General features: G+C 36.6%; 1 protein-coding gene across 6 annotated transcripts in view; it reads right to left on the bottom strand.

The window, feature by feature from the left end:
- The window catches only part of WASHC4 (WASH complex subunit 4), a 41195-nt gene that overhangs the window by 5162 nt on the left and 16348 nt on the right, over positions 1-19685 (bottom strand). For all 6 annotated transcript variants that reach the window (XM_027890454.1, XM_027890457.1, XM_027890453.1 and 3 more), the window contains 19 exons: positions 17883-18009; positions 16494-16619; positions 15878-15985; positions 14049-14195; positions 13841-13920; positions 12840-12945; positions 11928-12044; positions 10742-10910; positions 10449-10603; positions 8910-8984; positions 8025-8129; positions 7010-7144; positions 6205-6313; positions 5686-5752; positions 4905-4991; positions 4245-4392; positions 2864-2960; positions 2177-2373; positions 1059-1158 (listed from right to left, as the gene is read on the bottom strand). In XM_027890454.1, the coding sequence (XP_027746255.1) occupies positions 1059-1158; positions 2177-2373; positions 2864-2960; positions 4245-4392; positions 4905-4991; positions 5686-5752; positions 6205-6313; positions 7010-7144; positions 8025-8129; positions 8910-8984; positions 10449-10603; positions 10742-10910; positions 11928-12044; positions 12840-12945; positions 13841-13920; positions 14049-14195; positions 15878-15985; positions 16494-16619; positions 17883-18009 (2255 nt within the window). The remainder of the gene's footprint in view (positions 1-1058; positions 1159-2176; positions 2374-2863; positions 2961-4244; positions 4393-4904; positions 4992-5685; positions 5753-6204; positions 6314-7009; positions 7145-8024; positions 8130-8909; positions 8985-10448; positions 10604-10741; positions 10911-11927; positions 12045-12839; positions 12946-13840; positions 13921-14048; positions 14196-15877; positions 15986-16493; positions 16620-17882; positions 18010-19685) is intronic.

The following is a 19685-nucleotide window of genomic DNA, read 5'->3' as shown; positions in this document are numbered from 1 at the left end:
AACAACGAATATTGATCCTAAAATATAATTAACTGATGTTCTACTGAATGCTCTCCTACAGACACCAGGGTAGCATGCTTATTCTTACCACAATGCTTGGAGTTGTTTGGCTTTGCTTTTTTTTTTTTGAGTTGAATGATTATTTGACCAACTTCAATGAATATGATCGAATATAAATTCTTGCTAAAAGATTTCTTTCTTTACAAACTGTTTTCCTAGTGCAGAAGAAAACTGGTCCTTTCCTCCACTGACTGTAATCACACAGGTCACTTGTGATTTTCTCAAAACCACAGTGGAAAATTATCTACCAATTCAATTTTTAACACACTGCTATCAGAGTTTCTAAGTAACTTGTGCTTGAACATTGTGCATTTCTGTATCTTCATCCTTAGGAGTACTGATTTCTTTGGAAGGAATTTTCCCACACCCAAGAGAATCTTTCAAAATTCATGAGGGAGAGTATATAAGCAAGAATAATAAATGCAAAAGACCCATGTTGCCTAGTCAAGAGACCATAACACAAATTAGGATCGTACCCTTTGAATATATAATTTAATGGGAGACCAAAACATATCATAAACATTCAAATACATATAGTAACTGCACTGTCTGCCTATGTAAGTTGAAAAACAGCTGGTAAACCACAGGTGAAAAACATCACCTTATGTCACATCAGCTAAGGTTGTACAGTAAAAGCTGTCACTGTCAACACTGGTAATTGAGGGGGTAAGTATGATGCTGAAGTTCCTGAATTTCAGATTACTGCAAGTATATTCTCCCTGTCCCAAACTTTTGGGGGTTTGTTGGGTTTTTTGTGGTGTTGCTTTTTTCCCAGAAGCCAGAAAGAAAGGCCAGTTTGAAATTCACCTGTTCTAAAGAAGGCTTTCATGAGTGGTTCTTGACTTTTCTATCACCCTTGGCCCCACAAATGCCCTTCTGAAACACTAAATCAACCCACCAGCAAGAAAGCAGCTATGGAAAAAAGAAAAAAAAGCACCTTCCCTACTATGTCCCACATTCTCATGAGCCAAAATGTTCTATGTGTAGCATCCACTCACCTTCTTTTTCTTTCTTCTCCTGGTTTTCTTCTGCTGCAGTTTTATCTGCTCTGAAAAAAATTCTTGCACTACTTAGTGAGAAATAAAGGAGTTCAAATTCCTAAGGGAAAAGATAAAGAACAGGAGCATCAGTGTATCACAAGAATGAATTTGCAGACAGATACCAGAGAGATTTTTCAAGAGCATTTTAGGCAACCAGATTTGCAGTATCTAAATCTCTTAAATGTTCCTGGGGTAAAAAAAAAAAAAATCTTTCTCCATTCATACCTTATTCACATACATTTTACAAAGCAAATGTCAGCCTTTCCTTGAAAGGGCAACTTCAGCAAAGCAGCATCACTGCAACAAATCTGTCACTAATCTACTGAGGCTGAAAATGAGGTTTGTGGCAGCAATGAGAAACTGTGGCAACTTGCCCGTGGAAAATCATGCAAGTCAGTAATTTAAACGACCACAACCTTGATCAGTTTTTGAACAAGGTTCAGTGATGAGTTTTCTTAACAGAGAGGACCAAACATAGTGCACACTCCTGGGAGCCATGAGAACATACACGGCTTTATCCATTTCAACAACAGATAGAATGTAACCATGGGCTGTATGAATGGCCAACTACAGATCTGTCCCACAGCCTTCTTGAATCAAGAGAGAGAGAGCACCACACCAGAGATAAAACCTGAGCTGCGATGTTTCAAAATTCAAATGGATCTTTCCTCCAGCTGACAGCTAATGCATCATTCAACTTCGCAGCTCAAAATGAACACACAGGTAACTCTGAGGGCTCATAGTATTAAGTAAAATCCTTTTATATGAAATTTAACCAAAAAGTTATTCTCTCCTATTCAAGCATTTAGAATTCAGGTGCATTACACTTCAAACTCTATGGGACAAAGAATTCAAGTCAACTAGGTCTTCCCACTCCACTCAAATATCACAAACACTGATGACATGCCCTTTGGATGACACACCTCAGGTGTTTATATTCGTTTTGCACTGTTGCTGTAGACAATGCTTTGGTTTTTGTTCTCTATGAGCTCCATCAGGAGGCAGATACCTGATCTGTGATGAGTAAATGCTGAAGTCAATAAAGAACAGAACAGAGAACTAGGCCAATGCTGTACCTGTAAACAAACTTCCAGTCGCTTGTGGGTAAGGTTCATAGTTTGCAGTAGTTTTTCGTCTTGATTAGTGGACTGCACGTTCTGTTGCTTAGCTACTGCTCTTATTTCCTTCACATACTTCTCTCTAACAGACTGGAACCAGTGCAGAGAATCAAACTCCTGGTACTGATCCAAAAGCTTCAGAATGTAAGCCACACCTAGTCAGTAACAAACCATGTACCAAAGTCAACATGCAATTTGCAAAACGTTTTGGGAACGTCTTTGAAGGATCAGCCCAAGCTGATAACTCCCTCATAAATATAATTTAAATTGCAATTAATTTACAACTAAATCTATCAGATCAGGGAAAAAAAAAAAACACAATAAGGAACAGGCTTACATTTTCTAACACCTCACAACTCCAAATATTTGCATTCCTTCTCATCTGGCTGAGATTCACAAGTTGTGACAGAAATTTGGAATCACCAATATATGATAAAACTGTCTGTTCCCATACACATCTATTCCAGGCTCAGGAGATTCTGAATACAACAATAACCCTCAAATGCACTGTGCAGAAGCCAAGACAAATAGAATTTAAATTATGGAATTTTTAATTATGGGAACAGACAAAGTATAAACAAATCTTTTCTTGCAATATCCATTATGTTGGCTTACTCAAAGGCTACTGAGCGTGCTGCAGCTTACCCATGGCAAACCCATCATCAGTGAAAGCTGCTCCGCTTTTGTTCTTCTTATTCAGTTTCTCCTTGCAACTGATTGAATGCTCTACAAAATTGACAGTCTGAAAGAGTGAAAATCTGTCTTGGAATCACAGAGACTCACAAATTTCACAAGGCATTCACATACATGCTGCTACCTATGAATATAATTGCATGCCCATGTGCTAATTGTGTGGCCCATCTCTAGGCATTTTTGTACAAAAACTTGTCCTGTTTCTAGATTTTTTTTTTTCTGAAGAAAGTAAGCTTTGGAAAACATTTGCATATGTGTAAGTTAAAAAAAAAAAAAAAGGTAGATCTTAATGTTCACTGTTCTTGTCAGATTCTATTATTTCACATTCTCTTGGTGATTACTAAAGGTAAACATATGAACAAGTAAAGGATAATTAAAATAGCCCAGGTTCCTGGAAAGCTTTAAAAAAATAGTCTTTTAAAGCTACTGTCACTATTTCACTTTGTTTAGAAAATAGTAGAAATATTCCAATAGTCTTAAATTTACACTGATGTTGAACAATAGATCCAGTGACTGGTATGTGTTTGAATATGCAACAACTACTCTTGAGACACAGAAATGTGAGTAAATTGACTTCCTGAAAACCTGTGACAGTTTGAAGTTTAACTACACCAAATGCCTTTTTAAAACTAAAATGGATGGTATATTGCTGAAACTGTATTTATCACAAAAAAGTTCCTCAGAAGAAAAGGAAAAAGAACAAAAGTATTTGTCATGAGCCTTTACTTTTCCTCAATTCTATGACCATGACATACCTGTCCTCTCACAGTCTTAAGTTCATGGCTCATCGACACTGCAGAATTAGTTTCTAAAATGGGATGTTACACATCAATCTCTCTAGATAATTTTGGCCTTCAAACTGAACTGCTTCCAAATGCTCAGAATGCTGGACTCAAGTCTGCATCATCTCCATTTACTTGGTCTCTTTCTAAGCAAAGCTTATTAGTAACAGCAGGTCCAACTGCAGTGGAGAGGGCCTCAGTTCAACTGCATTAGAACATGACACCAAAAGAGCCTAAAGATACCTAAAGATACTGCAGAAAGAGCAGACACATGAAGAACATGGTTTTAAACGCAGCTGGCTTCTCCAAATTTCATTAAAGGAGAAGTAGGTTTTTTTACTAGCACCTTTTGAGCGCTAGTTCATGAACTGAGGTAAATAAAGAAAAACATGGCTTTGAACAACTACCAACAAAACCATGCTCAAAACAATAACTCTAATCAGGGAAGAAAGTAGAATATGATAGTCAACAGTCTAATACAAAATATTTAAACACAAACCTGATCTGATACATTTATTTAATATAAATCCTGGTACAGTGCAAATACTCACCAGTGGGGGAACAATTATGTAGAAGTTCCGCAAATGCATATTCTTTGGACTGCGGAATTCCGGAGCAAACACATCCACGAGCATTTTGAAGTACTCTGTTCCTTCTGCAAAGTTACGTGTGAGGTCACTGAGCACAGAGTCCAACTGCCTGCAGAGGGTAAGCGTGTTACCAGGTTTCTGCCAGAAGTTTCTCTGCTTACTCACTTCTTGGGATAACAACCCCTCTCTTCACCCTTTGCTACACCCGCAATCCAGTATTTTGGAAAAGAGTACCCTTCCCTCCACAGCCAATCTGAATCAGGTTTCTTGATTTAATTTTCTCAAGAAAGTTCTACGAATAGAATATTTGTATCTTTTCTATCTGAGGCCCCAAACATTCTAAAAGCAGAAGTCAGACACGTGCTGAGGAAAGCTTGTTGCATTTAACAACAAGGATTTCATCAGCACACCAGGCTCTAACAGTCTGTCAGTCCCAGTGCCACTTCACATTTTCAAAACAACTGCTTTTGTTTTCTCTGCTTCAAAGCAAATATTTTTGCATAAAGGTAGCTGAACTTTTAACACACACACATGAAACTAATACCTGCACTTATAAATATAAAATTAAAATTCTCTCATCCCATCCCTGCCCCAGACCTCAAAGGCATGATGTCAGTGTACCTTGCTGCTTTTTGCGTTTCTTCTGAGAGTCCTTCTTCTTTCACCAGCTCCTCAAAGTTAACAATATCTTCGAGATCAGGAACAAACCTGAAAACTTACTGTTTGTTAGGATTATGCTCAACTGTCTATGTTCACTGAAGTATCTACCCCTAATTTATAATTTAGTTAATTTGATCTTCTTGGCTTGAACTACTTACTTCTAGTTATATCATATCTGCCACACCATTTTCATGCAGGCACTATCAACCTCACTTCTGAACACATATACACCATTACTTGTACTTCTGCTTTTACTGGGCTACCTCCCTTTATCTTTTGATGCCCTTAGTAACTAAATTTACTATTATTTGGAAAAAACCTAACTATTTCTTACTATGTAAAAGTCACTATGTTTTGATAACCTTCTATAAACACAGACAACATCTATATAGAAAAAAGCAAAGACACAGTTTTTCCAAGCTCCTCAAGGCTTGTATGATTTTTCCTTTATATGCCCTTGAAGTGATTAACATCAGAAATTACTGACTTAAAGACTAATACCTTATGTGTACATTCTATTAAGTTTTTTCCATAGAATTTGTTTTATATTTAGTGGTTTATGGCAATGATTGTACAGTTCTGAATTTCAGCACTCTCCAATAATTCCACTTGAACAAAGGCATATAAATAGACCTTTTCAAAATTTATGGGGGATGGATAAGAATCTAGGGAATACCAACAAGAACAGGGAGCAGAGGAATGAGGAAGAACAAACAGAAAAATGAAATATTTGTGGAAGTACCTAATTGCACTACTACAGCAGTGAAGTCCACCAGATCTTATCATTCGTACATAACCCATAGCATTGCCTTTAAAAACAAGAAAAAAAAAAAGGAAGCAATTGGAAATTACTTAAATAATACACACACACACTTCACAGCTCCTATAAGCTCTGAAATGTAAATTAATATAATACTTTAGCTGGGTATATGGCCATTATTTTAAGTACATAAACTTAACAGTATATGCTTTTACTAGCAAATACATTCAATATGGATAAAAGTTCCATTACCATAAAGAAAAGAGCTGAAAATGGAACACAAATCTTTGCAGGCTGTAAGTATATTTTGGACTGAGACATGCAAATACCATTACTGTGTAATTATATGAGAGCATTTATTTAGCATGGGCTACAAGTGAACTACTTTCCATCTGACTGAAATTAAATCTAGGTTTAGCCTGAGCTAAAAGTTCAGTTACTGGGCCATGAAGATCTCTTCCACTTAATAACATTTATAACATCTTAGATAGCATTTCATACCAATTTGACTTATGAGTTGCCTGAACTGGTCAAGATAGCTCTGGCCATCCGGGGTTATTCCAAGTTTTCTGATGCCACGGTTGAATTTATCTGCTCTTTCAAAGGGATACTAGAAAAATATTTTAGAATAATTTGTTAAGAATAATTACTTATCATTATGAAAAAAATTAGTCATCATAGCAATACAATTCTATTTGCAATGTAGCCTTACTTCACATCTACAGCTTCATTTTTTTTATAAATTATACACCTATTTGTCTGTATTACGTGACAAAGGTCACTTGGCTAAGTCACTTCTGCAAGTTGAGAAGTGAAATAGAAGTGTTACTGAGAATAAGGAAGTATTCCTAAAAGAAATAAGCACTTGATGTACCAAGAAGCCAGCAGTCTATTTTACTGAATACATAGTCTCCACATTTTTGAGAAATCAATTTTCTAGCAGGAAAAAAATCAGACCCTTATCCCTAAATCCTGACATGCTGGCATGAGTACTACATGTTCACATCATTTTAGATTCAATTTGAATAAGCTTATTATTCAAAACTGACAACTCTTAAGCATGTTTTGGACCAGAAATTTAGAACCTCCAATAGACTACTACTCCATCAAATCATCCTTTTCAGGTCACTGGGAGAATGATTTTAGCCAGCCTCATGTTTACAGAGCAGACAGCATGAAACAAAGCCATCCTGAATATAGACATTTGTAACACTGCATTTTGCTAGGACAAAAGATGTCACTTTGTATGGAGATGTGCCAAACCATAACACTCCTATTATTTGTGTACCTTCAAAAACTACTATACCTTGTGATCATTCTGATCCTTGACTTCCCTGAAGAATCTGATGTCTTTGATGAGTCTGGATTTGATATGCTCATCGTACATGAACTGGCTAAAAATATAAAACTTTTTCCTCAAAAATTGGTAAGTGAAGTTTACCTAGAGGACAAAAAGAAAAAAAAGCCAGTCAAATCAAGACAATTAACAAACTAACAAACATATCTAACACCCTCTTCTAAGAAGATGCCTGAGTAACTTGCACTACAAGTTCTCAGCCTATTTTTTTTATTTCACTGGTTTAAAAGAACAAAGAAAACCATTCTCCTGGAAGTCTGCTCTCTTTCAGGAAAGGCAGAGAGATCAAGTTCCCTATTTCAGTCGATGACATACCCTACACAGCCGTTAGTTTGTCTGGAATATCCTATAACTGTCCTTTTAAAGTAACACAAACATTTCAAGTTGAAATGGGCGGACACGCTCAACTTCTTCAGTCCAGTCATGGAATCTGCATAACCTCCTGACACCTTTTCCACTTCCTCAAAGTTTTCTAAAACACTTTTCCATAAGGCAGAAGTACATTTCTACCCTACCTATCTCAATACTTCTCTATCTGCATAAAAAAGTTTACTCACAATCAGAAGTGAATAAATCTACATCACCAGGAAATGTAAAAGTACTTATTTGAGAAACTGAAGTCCCCACTCTCAGAAGAATAGTGAAAAAAAACATTAAAACCTTTTTTTTCTAATAGTTTCCACTTTGAAAGTAATGACTTGAGAGGGGGTTCACTATTTCAGCAAGTCGAGGGTTTTTTGTTTGTTTTTTTGATAGAATCAGAAGAATAGAAAAAAAGAAAACAGAGGTAAAAGTTAAGCAGCAGACTGGAAAGCACCAACCTGAAAATAACTTTGGCACTGTATGGAGATTATTGCATTATTAAAACTGAATAATGACAGAAACTATTAGGAGATGCAGGATTTCAGGGGCTTTTGTGCACAATTAAAAAAATTAATCCAACAACAGTGCAAAAGATACTCACTGTTGTGTTCATGATTCCTGTGCCGTGAGTTCGAATTGAATTAGCAATGTGCCGGATATTGATGGTGTTCAAGTGCTTGTTATTACTTGTTCTTTCAATGAAGATCTGGGAGGCACAGAGGGAAAAAAAATTAATTACTCAAAACTGGTTCTCTGATAAGTTATCAATCTAAGTAGCACATATTCTGTTTCTGAAAGCAGCTGATAACTGGTGAGAAGTACCAAAGAAAAACTTTATCTGGTAGGTTTTTCCAATTTTTCAGAGCTGTGACTCAACAATTCCAAGGCAGATGTTCCACTCAGACTCCCATATTTATTGAGACTATACCTATATTAAGCGATCTAAACTCTTTCAGCATCTGTTCGTAGTTTTGGTCCCACTATTTACCATGGCAATGAGTTCCACTACTGAATTCTGTGTTGTGAGAAAAAGTACTTCCTTTTCTTTCAGGAAGCTGCTCATTTTTGTAGTGGGTCCCTCATACTCACATTGTGAGAAACCCCACAAGTTCGTTCCCTGTAGATGTTCTCCATGTCATTCACTGCTTCATCTCTCCACTAACACATTTTCAGACACCCATTTTACAAGTTCAAAAATCACATACTTAGTATGTCCTCACAGGGCAGTCAATTATCCTTGCTGTCTTTTGGATTCACTGGAAAATTGATATGGAGTGATCCCACCAGCACACTATATCCAAAATATGCTTTCTCAACATTCTCCAAGACCAGGCTACAGCATTCCCAAAGAAATTTTTCTAGAGCAGCAAAAGCCATTTTACAGCCTGTCAACTATGCACATTCAGCCCAGGTTTTCCTTACTCTACATTTCTCAACCCCTACAAATTGGAGCCAAGTGCCAGGAAAAGTATGGGATATACCTTACCTGATTATTCAGATTGTAGAGGTAGCGGGATACAAAAACATGAATATTCCTCATGATTTCCAAAACATCCAGACCCTGAAACAATATTATTTATTGAGAATTACTATGATAAAACTCCTCAAGAACATGTATAACCACTAAGGTACAGAAATACTATTTTCTGTAGTTACTTGAAGTTGTTTTAGAAAACAATGTTTTTCTTTGCAAAATGAAGAATCTCCTAATTTTTGTTCAGTGTCTGTAAGATAATGCTTAGGAGATAAAGCAACTCAGCCCACATTTTAACATTTACACTTCTGCCTGTTTTTTTCCAGCTTCTTCAGAAAGTAAGGAATCCCTCCAGTTTATTCCACAAGGCCCAATTAAAAAAAAATAAAAATTGGCTGTTCTCAGGTTCCAAAAAATGGAATCTTGCCTTAGGGATTTCTGAAGACATATGGATGTCTACAGAGACATAAGCAATTAGCTACTTTTTCATTTGGTTTTGCCCAACCTGTCTAGGAGACTGAAGTTTTCTATTTACTATATAAATTTTACAGTTGGCTTGCTTGGAAGGAGTCCCTTCATTATCAATGTGCACGGAGAGGATGCTATTTAATTTATATACCCTATTTATAGTTGTGTCATGGATTTTATCAGGATTTTGCTGGGGCTGGAGGGTTATGGAATGTGGGTTGTCTTCGTTCTGAAGTAAAGTTTGTATCAGAATAAATGCTATGAAAACAATGTTGTGAAATTATTTAATTGTTTATAACAATGTGCTGGCCAAATATTGCCAATAGAAAGCCAAAACCGGAAAAAGAAACTGATCTACAGCCCTTTTGTACCAAAAAGCAGCTAGAATTGTTAGTTTTGTGCCCTCCTTCAACTTAGGAAGACACAGCCATCATGAACATTAGAAAAAAAAGGGGCTGTATTTCTCAAGCTTTCAGCAATGGGCTAATCCAAAAGAGGAAATGAAACTAACTGCCAAATGTGTCCAAGATACTAAAACTCTTGAAGGAAAGTCCTCAGAAATATGCAATTTGTAGATCCTATAAAAGTGAATACATTCATCATTAACTTGCTGACCCTATAACTTTATTCTGTATGTAACCATGTTTAGCAGTTTTGAGGAGGTTCTAAGTCACTCTCCTATTAATCTGAGCACAGGTGTCCCAAAGTCCTCAATGTCCAGCCTGTGAAACAGTTTCTTGATGATCACTAAGGCAAATCTGCTGAGAAGCAAGAAATAAACCAAGGAGAAGACACACCATGCAAAGGTCATTCCAGACTTGTGACAGTTGTATTCCAGACACATTGCTTGTCAAATTGCCAACACTGAATTTTCAAGAAAACATTCTCATGCTTGACTCATTTCATTAAATCTTATGTTAAAAAAATGAATAAGTCCAACATGAAATTAACTGATATCGGTGTGATCTCCAAAAGTAGGTAAAGATCCTGTCACACAAGTCAACCAGAAACTAATTTTCCAAACAGTTCTCTATTCTTGGGTACTTTCCTTTCAGTGACTCAGTCCTTTGAACAGCACTGTACCTGTTCCAGAGTCTGGCTGGGAAGATGTGCCTCAGTCATACTTAAGCCATAGCGCTGCGTTGCCAGGTTTCTCATTTCACTGTAGGTGGCCCAATCATGAAGAGCTACGGTCGTTAAGTTGTAGAAGGTCTTGTCCAAATAGTGAGTTACATATGCTGTAAACACATAGAAGGATGACTAAAATAATACCACCTTTTTACTTAGGGAAGTATGGAAAGAAGTGAAGAGATATACTAAGCCAAAGTATAACAGAGATGAAAATAATAGAATGAAGAAAATGTGTAACTCCTCACCTTTTATGTCAATGAATCGATTGAAAAAGCGTATGGGGTTCAGAAAGAAGAAGTGAGCTAGATCCTTCATACCAACTCTGAAGGGGTTTCTGTCATCCAGTTTTAGGTGTGTATGAACTGATAAGCGTAGATCCTTTTCTATCTCTTTACATAATTTGTCCAGTAGGTGCTATTAAGGGAAGTTAGGGGAAAAAAAGAACAAAACACAAACCACAAAACAAAAACAACAAAAAAGTCATATTCAGTATCATATTCAGTGTGAATATATTCAGTATTACATGCTCTGTTAGCAGAATCAAAACTTCTCTCCACAGATATGTGGACTGAATAAACTAGTGACGACAGCTTTGCCTTGGCAGAGCCACACAAGTCCAAGTGAATCGACACTTGGGAACCAGAAGGATATTTATTTCCTGTGTTCTTGTTCTCGTACACTATAGCAAGAAAAAAACCAAACAGCACAGAAAAGGCAATGGTTTAACCACCCAGTGCCATACTTTGCATGACTAAAATTCCCATGTAGGAGTTTTAATAAAATTTAAATTATTCTCACTTCACATCTTAAGGGGAACTAGGCTGAGGGCTGTCTATCTAAATAGTAAGACCTAATTTAGTGAGGAAGAGTCTTGCAATAAGCAATTTGGCCTGAATTTCTGAAGCATATGTAATGTTTGGTTTTGAACTAGTCAAATAAAAACAGGGGTTCAAAGGTTAAAAACCAGGATTAAGGAAATCTAAATTTGCATTTTATCTCTGTCAAACCTCCCTCATAATTCTAGATAATAATTCACTCAAGAGGCCATCTACATTTGCAGACCCTTCACTACTAAAAGCTATGCATACAAGAACAGTAGCACTTATTTTAGGCATTCGTTCAAGCAGAAGCTAATTTGACATAAAGCACTCCTCTGTCTGCATAGTCAAATCTGTAACCAAGGTTATGCTAACTTACGTAATTTAAGGAGCATTATTTTCATGTTGCCAGCCAACACAGGTACCATTAACAACAGGTCCTAAATAACCGAAATCATCAGTCAAACCAAACACTTTTCTTATTTATTAAAATACTTCACAAAGTTCTCTGTGCTACTTTTATTGATCATATCAGATTTGGTACAATAGATGCTAGCCTGTAAAGATACTCCGAGCATAGTGGTGTCTTTAGTTTCCTATCACAGCAAATTACCTCATTGAGCACTTCCATGATTTCTTTGTCATAGCATTCCAGAAGCACCTCGTAAGATTCCAGGTGTCTTGCATGCATCATAGAAGGTACACAGTCCCGCAGTGCACTAAACATATACTGAAAAAAAAAATTATGCTTAACAGGCACATCACCAACATCTCAAATAGTATTCAAAGCTAAAAATCTAAACCACTAGTCTTCCCATTTTTTTTTTTTTAAATGGACTTCATAAACCCTACTAAAGCTTCCTGTCCTTAATTGCACATCTGAAGTATCTAGTTGATGTTGATTTGCAGACTGGAAGACGATAATTTTTAGCTATTTTACCAGAAATTATTTGCACTATATTCATTTAAGTACTGTAACTGATCATGGCATGTACAACCCTGGAACAGATGATTGATTTTTATCAGGATTACCATGCTAAAGTATAATTCACTTCTGCAGCAAATAGATAATATTTCAATGAAGGGAGGAAAGATGAGGGGGGTAAAAAGCTACAGGACAACTATCCCACACAGAATCACTGAACATAGTGATATGTGCTTTAGAAATACATAACCATAACGAGGAACAAAGGCTTTTACTGTTCAAGTCTGGCAAAATGTGTTCACTTCAAAATAGAATGAATGGAGAGAGGAACAAAGGGACAGACAGACACACAGAGCCCCAGAATTAACCATAGCAACCCACGATTTTTAGAGCAATCTAACAGATATATTTAGATTTAGAACAAAGATTGCTTTTATAACCTCCAGATTGAGACGAAACATTTGCCTTGGCAATAGCCTGGTTTTTACTTTTTTTTTTTTTTTTGAGCTTCTCCTTTAAGAGCTTCAGTCTAAGCTTCACCCTCTGTCCATGTGAATCTCTCCCACAACAGTGGCTTGTTAAACTAACATTATTACTTACATGTAGTCTAGCAGAATCGACAGCATTCTCATAGACATCATCTAAATAGATTGGAAAGACTGCTCGATGCCAGTATAAGAAAGAGCAGTCACACTGTGCTCGAACTCTGGAATATAAGATTACTTATTAAACACAGAATGGGAAGAAACCATTCTTCTAACACAGTGATACTTATTTTTGTGTGTTTAACTTAAGATGACTGCTTTTCGTGTTGAAGTTTTACACAGTGAATGTTCCAGATGCATTGTCCTTCAAAAGGAAGTTCTATATTAAAGAACTTTTTATTTCTTGTTTCCCACTAGGCTATTTATAAATAAAAGGTACTGGTCTTAGAAAAAATGTTCACTCAGTCTCTGCAAGACCTAAATTTTATGTTACAGCAAAATCCTAAATAACTATTTTCTTATTACATGCAATTAGTAGCCTAGAGGTCAAATGTATCTTGTTGGTTTCTCCCGTAAGTCAAAGGAGAAACAGGCTTGCCTGATACAACCTGTGTACACTTATGCCAGGAATTTAACTGATGAGTCATCCACTGAAGGCGTTTGTCTCTCTTCATAAAATATGTATGGAACCCAGATAGCCACCTGGCTTTCAAATGGTCAACATTATGTAGCTTGAGTGTCCAGTGAAACTACGGCAGCAGTAAGACATGATGTCACATCTCCCAGACAGACTGGCACTAACTCATAAATTTGGGGTTTGAGTTAGGAGGAAGATGTTAGCTTATCATAAAGCTGAGTCATCCAAGAAAGCGATCGAACTTCTGAACAATGAGAGCAGCGAGTTACACAATGGCCAACAGTTTGGTAAAACATGACTTGCCCAAAGACCAGAGCTTCAGGTTTAACTCTGAAATTTCTTCTGTCCACCCCTGGGTCTACGAAACACGCAAAAATCACCCCCAGCATTCAGTGACCAGATCTGCCACGCACACAGTGAAGATCCAGCTCCCACAGAGACACTACACTGCCCTCTATATAATACATGCCACTGCTTACCGCTCTGTAAGTTCACTGATCAAGTCTAGTTTTTTGAGGACTAACTGGAGGGGAATGAGTTCTTCATCTTTAAAGGTTTTCTGTGGAAATGAATGAAAAAAAAAAAGAGTAAAATAAAAAAAAAAATAAACACAAGATCACAAGTTTATATTTCTTTATAAGACACTACAACAAAGAAGTAGAGGGCTGGAATGATCATGGCACTTACCATCTGTGTTCCCACACTGAGTGCAAGGGAAACAATCAGTCGCCTCTGTTTTGTACTCGGCCCATTGAGGGTATTCTCAGCCAACACCAAAGCAGAGAGGACATCCAGTCGCTGCTCACTGTACTTTTTATCAGAAATTACTCTTTTCTTGATGACAAAAAGAAAACAGAAATTCAAAAAAAAGTTACCTAAGCCCCAAAGTAACATCTTGCTACTTATTTCCAAAGCTTGTGGACTTGTCATAAATTATTTCTGTAAACAAATTATGTTTTGTGAGCAGAGCTCACTGAATCCAGATTCACTCACTCTGTCAGTTCAGCAATATTGCCTATCTATGCAGTTGAAATACGTGCAGTTCAACACGAACACAGGTCCTACAATATACAAACACGGTGCAAGTTGCATGCAACTGCATGCCAATTTTAGTTCTAAGGAACATGTAATTTAAATTTTTAATCAGCAACTCCCTGCTGTTGGTAACAAAATCCAGCTTACAGCTGAAAAGCCACAAGAGGTACAAACACGGTAATAAGGACAGCTTGCAATTTTCCACAAATTCTAATTTATCAGAAAGATTAAGTGACCATATTTGCATGAACAAATGAAGGGAACCAAGTCTTCTGGCTAAGAAGTTGAAGTCACAGATGTATTTTTGTGAGTGGCAGTGTAACTCAGAAGAGGTATAGTTTCATGAAAGAGTTAAAGAAAACATCTTTCAGTTCTAAATGTATTCAACATGAAGCTCCCAACCTTACCTGCTATTTACCTTAGACCTTACACCACTTAGAAACAAAGTGGAGCAGATAAAAATATTTATATCTTTATCCATATTGATGGATTCTTTTACTTATTAACAACTACCTTTTACATATTTTCTGATAAGAAGTCAAAACAACAAGAATTGTTCACATGTTCTCTTTAATATCCTTCAATACACAAGTCTTAGCTTATTTCCATGCATTTATAAATAACTGTTATGTAATTACAGGTATCATTTGAAAAGGTTATGAAAGTTATCCACACACATGTGAGCTGTTTGAAGATATACTATTTGTTTTAGTAGCTTTGAAGCCTGGAATTTCTTCAGTTCATGCTACTCTTGCTAAATATATATTTATTTCTTTTTAGAAGTACAACTATTTTTTTTGTTATTCTAGAAAATACAGAAAAACCAGACATATAAATTGAGATTACAGCTGAATAAATTGGAAATTTTATAGCTGCAATGGTAACAATAGCATACATCCTTTGTAATTCTGTTACTGAATGTGCAGAAAGAATAAAAACAATCAGTAATATATCAGAACAGGAATACTAAAAATCTCATTTTTCCTATTTGCCCTGAATTCTGAAATTCAAGAAGTCATTTTATCCCACAGTGAAATAGTGAATATATGCCCACATTAGACTCCTCTAAGCCATCATGTACTGTTATTTTGCCAAGCAGACAAAGATTTAAATAACAGCCTGTTTGCTTAGACTTGCAACAGATTGCTTTATGAATGTGCATCAGAAAAGAAGTAAGCAAAGGTCAGTTTGTGAAAATCAGTAGAAATAAAAACTAGAAAAGAACACGAGGAAGATGACAAGAGATGTAGCAGTTTAGAGTAAGAGGAGAACCATTCTTGGTCAAAAAACAGATAACCACCTATGCTGTATAGTTTTCCAGGACATAGTTCTGAACTACTGGAAAGCTGATATATCTGTGGATTACACTAGAGCATCACGCTACAGATCTTGAAAAAATACAAAAAATACTTCAGTTTAAAATTAGTATTTCTTAAAATACTTAGCTAGGAAGAATAATAATTAGAACTTGGATTACATACCTTGGCTACAGAAATAGAGTGAAGGGCCTGATACTGCAGGTGCTGAGTGATGTGTGTCACAGAGTCTGCCACAACCATACTTCTTCGGTAAAACATGTGCTCTATTGCCTGAAGTCAATCCCAAAACACAACAGTTCATGTAGTTACTGACATTGTTGCCTTTAGAACCTGGCTTTATGCTGGGTGACTAATCCACACAGCAAGTACAGACTCTTTCCACTTTGTAACGTACAGTTAGTAGCAGTTGCAACCAGAAACTGAGAAAAACTACCCAGGAGCATAAAAAAGTTTCAGGACTGATCTAAGGAGTCACCCAGCTGGGCGTGAGCAGTTTGGCAGAAAAGAATCAGAGTGTCCTGGAGGTCACCAAGTTGAACATGAGGCAGCAACATGCCCTTGCCACGAAGACGGCTAATGGTAGTTTTGGCTGCATTAGACAACACTTTGCTGACAGGTCGAGGGAGGTGACCCTTCCCCTCTATTTAACACTGGTGAGGCTACATCTGGAATGCTGGGTCTAGTTCTAGGCCCCTCCCATTTTTTTTAAATATGGGATGTGTGATCAATGTTCATTGTAATCTCCTGTATGAAATAAAGTTTTCATCTAGTGACCTACCTTCAGAAGTTCCACAAGTCTGCACAGGGCTTTCACTGAGGTTTTCGTCATAGGTTTTTGCATTGACATGTAAAGATTCATTGTAGTTTTAATGATGGTGCTAAGACTGTATGCATAAAGAAAACCCTAAAAATAAAATTAATACAAGGGGAGAAAAGAGAAAAATAGTATTTCCACAACGTTGTCAATCAAATAAATCCTCTGGTTTGTTTCATACATGACAGACAGCTAACTTTTGGCTCTGCAGACTAGAGAATCTACCACTCCACTTTATTAAGCAAGCCTGAGATCCCAAAGCTGAATAAGACCCTTTCATTAGCAGACATATGAAACTGCCTATGACTCATTAGATCATCTGATTAACCTCTTCTTAAGCCATTCAAATTAAACACAGGTTAGTGAATTAATCACAGAGCCTCAAGGGCGTAATAATTTCAGACCTACTGTAAACCAACCCACCAAACAATTCCTATCCACTCCAAAAACATCCTAGCACAAAAACAATCTAAACCTTCCAGATTCCATGGAATAAATACACAGACAGTATTTCCAAACTTTTACACTTTCTAAACAGAAATGTCCATCCCACAATAAAGAAACCAATCATTTCTACATCAATATATGCTAACCTTTTAAATACAATGTTGATTATATAAACCATAACAAAAACATTATTAAACTTACTTCAAAGAAAAAGTAGTAACAATAAAAAAAGACTAGGAAAAGTCATCAAGTGTTGCAGGAAACTCAATTCAGTACGGAGCAAAATTCTAAGTTCACCACAAATAATTTCTATGTAAAAATCACAGATCTTAGCACATGTGTGCCTTCAGCTAAGGAAGATTCAAGATCATCCTCCTTTATAAAGCTAGTTTACATATAAAGCTAGCAAAAAATAAATTCAGAAATAAAATGCATCTTACATTAAGACTACATGCTGTTAGTAGGTCAAAAGAAAACCAGCTGTCTCTTGCAAAGAACCATCACTAGGCAAAGCACAATGAAACACTAAACCTTTACTGGGAGTATGTATTGTCCAAAATAAAACTAAAGGAGACACTGTTCAGTCCAATTTAAGTACCTCATGACTGAAAAGGAAAGAACCCCAAAACTTTTACTACAGAGAAAATGAAGCTTTCTTGATGTCCTAAGTCAAGAGAAAAATCCAAAATTGTAGCTACTGAGTATTTAGTCAGATTCCCTTTCCCCACATCCTTTATGGAAAGGCCTTTTGCAGACTTACTTAAATAGTATCTACTGGGCATTAAAAGTTTTATAAGAATTCCTATACTGTAAATTAATCACTGAACTCTTGTGATTTCCTTTTATGTCTGACAACTTGCATCAAAACATCAGTTTGCTGCATCACCACAATAAAAGACTGCACACCTGGATGAAGACATTGCAGCGGTTAGAAAGATCTTCAGAAAACTTAGTCATGCGTTGCTCCTTTGACAAGATAGATTCCATTTTTGTCATCCACGAGCTGACAAAAACATAATATGACTGCATATCTCTGGGGAAGGAAACAAAGAATGTTGCTCACCTCAAATTAGAACAGTCTGAAGATTTTCTTTTCTCTTTCCAAAACTTAAAATTCTTGCAAGGGAAACATGTTAACTCTTCAGTCCCCAAAATAACAACTCACCATTCACAAAAGTATCAGAACCACATACTCATTTACATTTTAATTATCTATAGGTAAGGGTTAGTCTGCCAATTTTATCTGTACAATGAGTCAAAAATCAGCTGTCTTTCAAGAGAACAAATGGCCTTCTTGGCAGTACTACACTTCCTTAAATTAAAACAGTTAATAAAACTGTCAGAAAATGCTTTTAAAGACTAGACAAAAAAGTCCAACACTGGTGTTAAGCTTTAACATCCAAGTTTGAATTTCTGTTGTATTATACACACATACACACAAAAGTGTAACTTGTCATTACATCAATGTCAGACTGGAGTGCTCTTAAGTAACATAATTCTACAGAAATTTATCTGCTTGAATTACACTGGTGCTAATTAAATGTTTAAATAGAGTTCACTTCTATAAAACTCTTTATTCCATGCTATCGAATTGCAACACTGCAATCAGTACAACTTATTGTGACACTTGTAGCAGGATTGTATTCAGGTCATTGATTCTGTTACCAAAACTTACACTTCAGAGAGGACTATTATTTAAGGCAATAGTCTAATTATCAAAAGCAGTGCAAGGATTTGTAAAAAAAAAACAAGAAAATGTTACTTGCACTATTCAAATCAGCAGAAGGAAAACCTGGATTTTATTACAATATCCTCAAAATTGCATGTACAAAGTAAGGCAACAAAGCTTGTGAAAGGTCTAGAGCACAAGTCCAGTGAGGAAGCTGGGGTTGTTCAGCCTGGAGAAAAAGAGGCTCAGGGAAGACCTTACTGTTCTACAACTGCCTGAAAGGAGATTTTATTCAGGTAACAGTCAGTCTCTTCTCCCAAGTGACAAGACAAGAGGAAACGGCCTCAAGTTGTGGCTGGTGAGGTCTAGATTGGATATTAGGAAGATTTCTTCACCTAAAGGGTTGACAAGCACTGGAACAGACTGTCCAGGGAAAGGGTTGAGTCACCATCTCCGCAGGTTTTTAAAAGCCATGTAGATGTGGTGCCTAGGGACACGGTTTAGTGGTAATGGCTCAGCAGTAATTGGAGAACAGTTGGACTTGATTATCTCAGAGGTCTTTTCCAAGCTAAATGATTCTATGATTCTACAAAATGTCTGTGAATACACAGACATTTTTTTCAACCTTTTTTTAATCTTAAGTACCGCTGCCCAAGACCAGAAGCAAAGAAGCACTGCAATTATGCCCCATCTAAGAACTAAAGCCCAAGAAAGAACCAGTCACAGCTCTTGAATCTTTCTGTGGTTGTAGGACGTAAACCAGGAAGAGGTGGATTGAAAAATAAACAGGGAAGTAAAGAAAATAATCTGCCAGAAATAGGGAAGTAGAGAAAACAATCTGTCAGAGGACTGTGTAAGCAAGGAGTTGCTTTTTCCCCTTTCATCCTCCCCTCCAGCTCAGTTCTGCCAGCTTGCTTAAAGGGCTGGAAGACAGCACAAAAAAAAAAATCTAAGTTTTTACTGCTATTCCACAGAACTCAGTTTCCACCTTCTTGTTTTGGTTTGAAACAGAAACGGAAATCCTAGCCTTATCTTCCTAT

The sequence above is a fragment of the Empidonax traillii genome, unplaced genomic scaffold (genome assembly GCF_003031625.1).
Source record: "Empidonax traillii isolate 1590-97213 ecotype Southwest subspecies unplaced genomic scaffold, ASM303162v1 scaffold289:size826226, whole genome shotgun sequence".
Taxonomy (NCBI): Eukaryota; Metazoa; Chordata; class Aves; order Passeriformes; family Tyrannidae; genus Empidonax; species Empidonax traillii.
The sequence above is the reverse complement of the archived record's forward strand: the minus strand, read 5'-3'. Positions and strand labels throughout refer to the sequence as shown.